General features: G+C 46.3%; 1 protein-coding gene across 1 annotated transcript; it reads right to left on the bottom strand.

Moving 5' to 3' along the window:
- Positions 1-529: 529 nt before the first annotated feature.
- On the bottom strand, positions 530-3,782 carry LOC308169878 (muscarinic acetylcholine receptor M2-like; the record flags this gene model as incomplete). The annotated part of the gene is made up of 3 exons (XM_080544609.1): positions 530-865; positions 2,034-3,050; positions 3,609-3,782. 3 exons carry the CDS (start codon positions 3,780-3,782, stop codon positions 530-532), a joined length of 1,527 nt encoding a protein of 508 aa, XP_080400735.1.
- Between the last annotated feature and the right edge of the window lie 293 nt (positions 3,783-4,075).

The following is a 4,075-nucleotide window of genomic DNA, read 5'->3' as shown; positions in this document are numbered from 1 at the left end:
CAATGACACACTCGCTAGTCAAGCCAAAATATTGCAATGCACTGGATTTGGTGAGTAATCCCCACTACTATCTAGTTAACTATAACACTACTTTACATTGTTAGCAGGCTCACAAAACAAGCTGTGTTAGTTGACTAGCGAGTGTGTCATCGATTTTCAATAACGTTGAAACATTTATTTAAATCTTTCAGAATAAAAGTCTGAACATTTGATTAGCTGCTGTCACATATACAATAAATACTCTCCAACGTGAATTTGTTTGACGTGAATTCATGAATTGCCCTCAGTGATCCAGTCACAATCAGAGTTGGTGATTACGATGAAGGGGTGAATTTCAAAGTATTTAAACATGACCTAGAACCTTCCTACTCCCTCACCCATCAAATTCTTCACCCTCGGACAAATTCTTCTTTCTTCAGATTCTTCCATCACTCATGGTAGAAGTCACCCCCTTACCACAGTTTTAGGATCAGATGACCTGAATCCGCATATCTGACCCTTCATCATTAGTGAGGACCCAGTAGCCCCCCTAATCCATCCCTCGTCGTGCGGTGCGTATGTTCCTGTACTGGCACAGCAGCAGGTGTCTGAAGGTGTTTTTGAAGGTTGGGTTGCAGAGGGCGTAGCAGGCGGGGTTGATGGTGCTGTTGATGTAACACAGCCAGTAGCCGATGGTCCACAGGGAGTTCGGGATGCAGCTGGAACAGAAGGTGTTGATCAGGACCATGACGTTGTAGGGCGTCCACGTGGCCACGAACGCCACCAGGATGGCCATGATGGTGCGGGTCACCTTCGTCTCCCGAGAGGGAGGACCCTTCCGCTTGGTCCTCCTCTTGGGACTCTGCTTGGGACTCCGCTTGGTCACCTGGGAATGGAAGCAGGGGGATTATAGAGGAGGTGTCGGAGCCATTTGGTCCTACATGTTATTTATGTTCATTTTCTAATATTATTATTAGAATTATTGACTTGAATGATATTGATTGCTTTAATTGAATTATGATAATATTTGCTTCTAAGTCTATATTCCCTATTGTATGTTATTTCGATTTTTCCTTTTAGTCATTTCCCCCTTGTGACGGGGATGAATGAATATTGGTGATATAAGGGAACAGGAAAGGGAATTGCTTTGGGAGCAAACAAGTTTCAAGACAAGACAGTTGTGGACAGTAATCGACAGTTGTGGACAGTGATGGACTTTGCTGACAGGATCGTTAGTGATGGATTATGCTGATGGTGATATTTTACTTTGAAGAAATAAAATAATGTGTTTATTTATACATGCGTCACTCTGCCTTTTTTTGGGAATTGTTTGTTGGAACCTACGACTCACCCAATGTAGAGACTATTTGGATGGTTAAGAAGCCTCTACAGTAGGTATTATGTATCCGATTAGACTTGAGAAATTGCTCAGCTTTTACAACGGAATGATTGATTCAAGGTGACTTGAAACTCAAGTTGTTTCCTTATTCAGTAATAATAATCAAAATCATAATCATAATCATAATCATAATAATAATAATAATAATACATTAGACTTATATAGCGCTTTTCTAGACACTCAAAGACGCTTTACAAACTGAAAAGATTGAGTAGTAATAGTAAAAAGAAACAAAAAGAAATAAAAGAAAGTATAGGGGTCTAATTCATTTTTAGATTACTAAATCTAAGTCTAAGTGTCTTTGTAGGACAATCTACTCTGTATACTGCAATTAAACCTAGATTTCGGACGGAGAAGCAACGCCAGCGTCCTCTCTCAGCTGGCATTTTTTGAAAAGCAAACATTTGTATCATGGTTTTATGAAATCTGTGGTTATAATTTTTAGATTACTAAATCCAAATCTAAGTGTCTTTGTAGGACAATCTACTCTGTGCATATTTGTTTAGGAGTGCATGGTAAAATGGTAAATGGACTGCACTTATATAGCGCCTTTTTTGCTGCTCCTAAGCTGCTCCAAAGCGCTTTTACAACGGCCTCTCATTCACCCATTCACACACACATTCACACACCAATGGCGGCATATCTCATCAGTCACCTTAAGCAGTGTCCGGGTGACCAGGCGCTGTCTCTCCGTGGCAGGGGTGGAGTCTGTCTCTGGGCTGGTCCTGGTGGCCGACCCAGTCTGGTTGTTGGTTCTGATACAGAGGAGCTTAGGCCCACAGCCTGTGGTCTGGTTCTGAGAGGACTGCTTAGGCTGGCTTGTCTTGGCCTCACCGTTCAACCCTTTCTGTGCTAAGGCAGGGGGTGGCGACTTCACCCCTTCTTCCTCCCTCTGATTGGACGTAGAGGCAGGGAGGATGACTGTAGTGGAGCTCCCATTGGTGGAGTTCTCTCCCCGCCCCCCTCCCGCCCCGCAGTGGCCGCTGCCATTTTGCTGTTGTTGCTGTTGAACGGCCCCCTGTCCCCTTCTCTCTTCGTCCCCGCCCTCCACCTCCTCTTCCCCGGTCACGGTGCAGTTGTTGGGCTGGTTCTCGCACCCGTCCTCCTGGCTCTGTGACGGGCCTTCCCCCGCCGTGCTAGCCCCGGAGGGTTTCCTGCTGTGCCTCCTCACGCGGCTGCGGCTGGCCCTGGAGATGCGCCAGTAAAGGGCGATCATGATGGCCACGGGCAGGTAGAAGGCAGCGATGGCCGTGCCGAATGTCACCGTGGCGTTGGAGAAGAACTGGATGGAGCACTCCCCCGGAGGCACGGTCCGGCCGCCCACGATGAACTGCCAGAACAAGATGGCCGGCGCCCACAGGACGAAGGACAAGACCCAGGCCGCGGCGATCATCATGCCCGCCATCTTGGTGCTCCGACGCACCGGGTAGCTGAGCGGCTTGGTGACGCAGAAGTAGCGGTCGAAGCTGATGATGAGGAGGTTCATGACGGACGCGTTGCTCACCACGTAATCGACCGCCAACCACAGGTCACACACCACCGGGCCTAAGGGCCAGTGGCCAATCACAATGTAGACGGTGTAGAGGTTCATCGACACCAAGCCAATGATGAGGTCCGCACAGGCCAGGCTGAACAGGAAGTAGTTGCTGACGGTCTGTAGGTTCCTGTTGACCTTTATGGAGAACACAAATAATAGATATGTCTATTATTTTCATACAAAGTGCCGTGCATTTTGTTAGCACTTTTACATGACATTAGGGGGGTCTAAATACAGGGTTCCTACAAGTTTCAACAACCTCTTTGAATATAATTTTTGACTATTCGCGACACCATATGATAGCTTTTTGTCATCCTCACTGCCATACAGACAAAAAAGGAAGCGAATTGGCATTTATTTGGATCCAGCTTGATTAATTTCCATGTAAATAGATGTGGTCGGACCGATTTCCTTGCAGGATCTCATTTTTAAGACCTAGCACCTAATTTTTAGACCGAATAACTGAAATTTGAGACCTTTTTAGGCCTTATAAATTGGATTGCTGGATTTTAGACTTTAAGGCTTTTTAAGACCAGCGCGGGAACCCTGTAAATAGTCTAAAGATGTGTAGGTTTACTGGATCTATATATCTTTCCCTCCTGTTTTTAAGAAATTGTTATTATTATTGGAGAAACCACCGGTTGCATAGAATGAATATTGAAAACAAGAAAGTAACTGATCTCCAATCCAAACCTTGATGGAGAGCATGACCAGGATGTTGCCGATGATGGTGACCAGACTGAGTGACCCGGCCACTAGGATAATGAGCACGGCCTCCACAGTCTTATAGGGGCTCCCAGGCTGTGGGCTGCTGCTGCTGTTGTCTGTGCTGAGGTTGGAGGAGGGGGTGAAGTTGAGCATCTCCATCTTGACTGGCCTTTATCTTCGTTCCAGAGGATGTTTCAGGTGAGGCTCAAAACTGAAAGGTACACCTGCCAATGACAAACGCATCCGTTTTCTCATCACATTCATGGAGGAAATGGTCTCTGTGTGTGTGTGTGTGTGTGTGTGTGTGTGTGTGTGTGTGCGTGTGTGTGTCTGTGTGTGTCTGTGTGTGTGTGTGTGTCTGTGTGTGTGTGTGTGTGTGTGTGTGTGTGTGTGTGTGTGTGTGCTTGTGCGTGCGTGTGTGTGTGTGTGCGTGTGTGTGTGTGTGTGTGTGT

The sequence above is a fragment of the Nansenia antarctica genome (genome assembly GCF_963989245.1).
Source record: "Nansenia antarctica genome assembly, chromosome: 14".
Taxonomy (NCBI): Eukaryota; Metazoa; Chordata; class Actinopteri; order Argentiniformes; family Microstomatidae; genus Nansenia; species Nansenia antarctica.
Note: the sequence above shows the minus strand (reverse complement) of the source record. Positions and strands in the feature narration are given on the sequence as shown.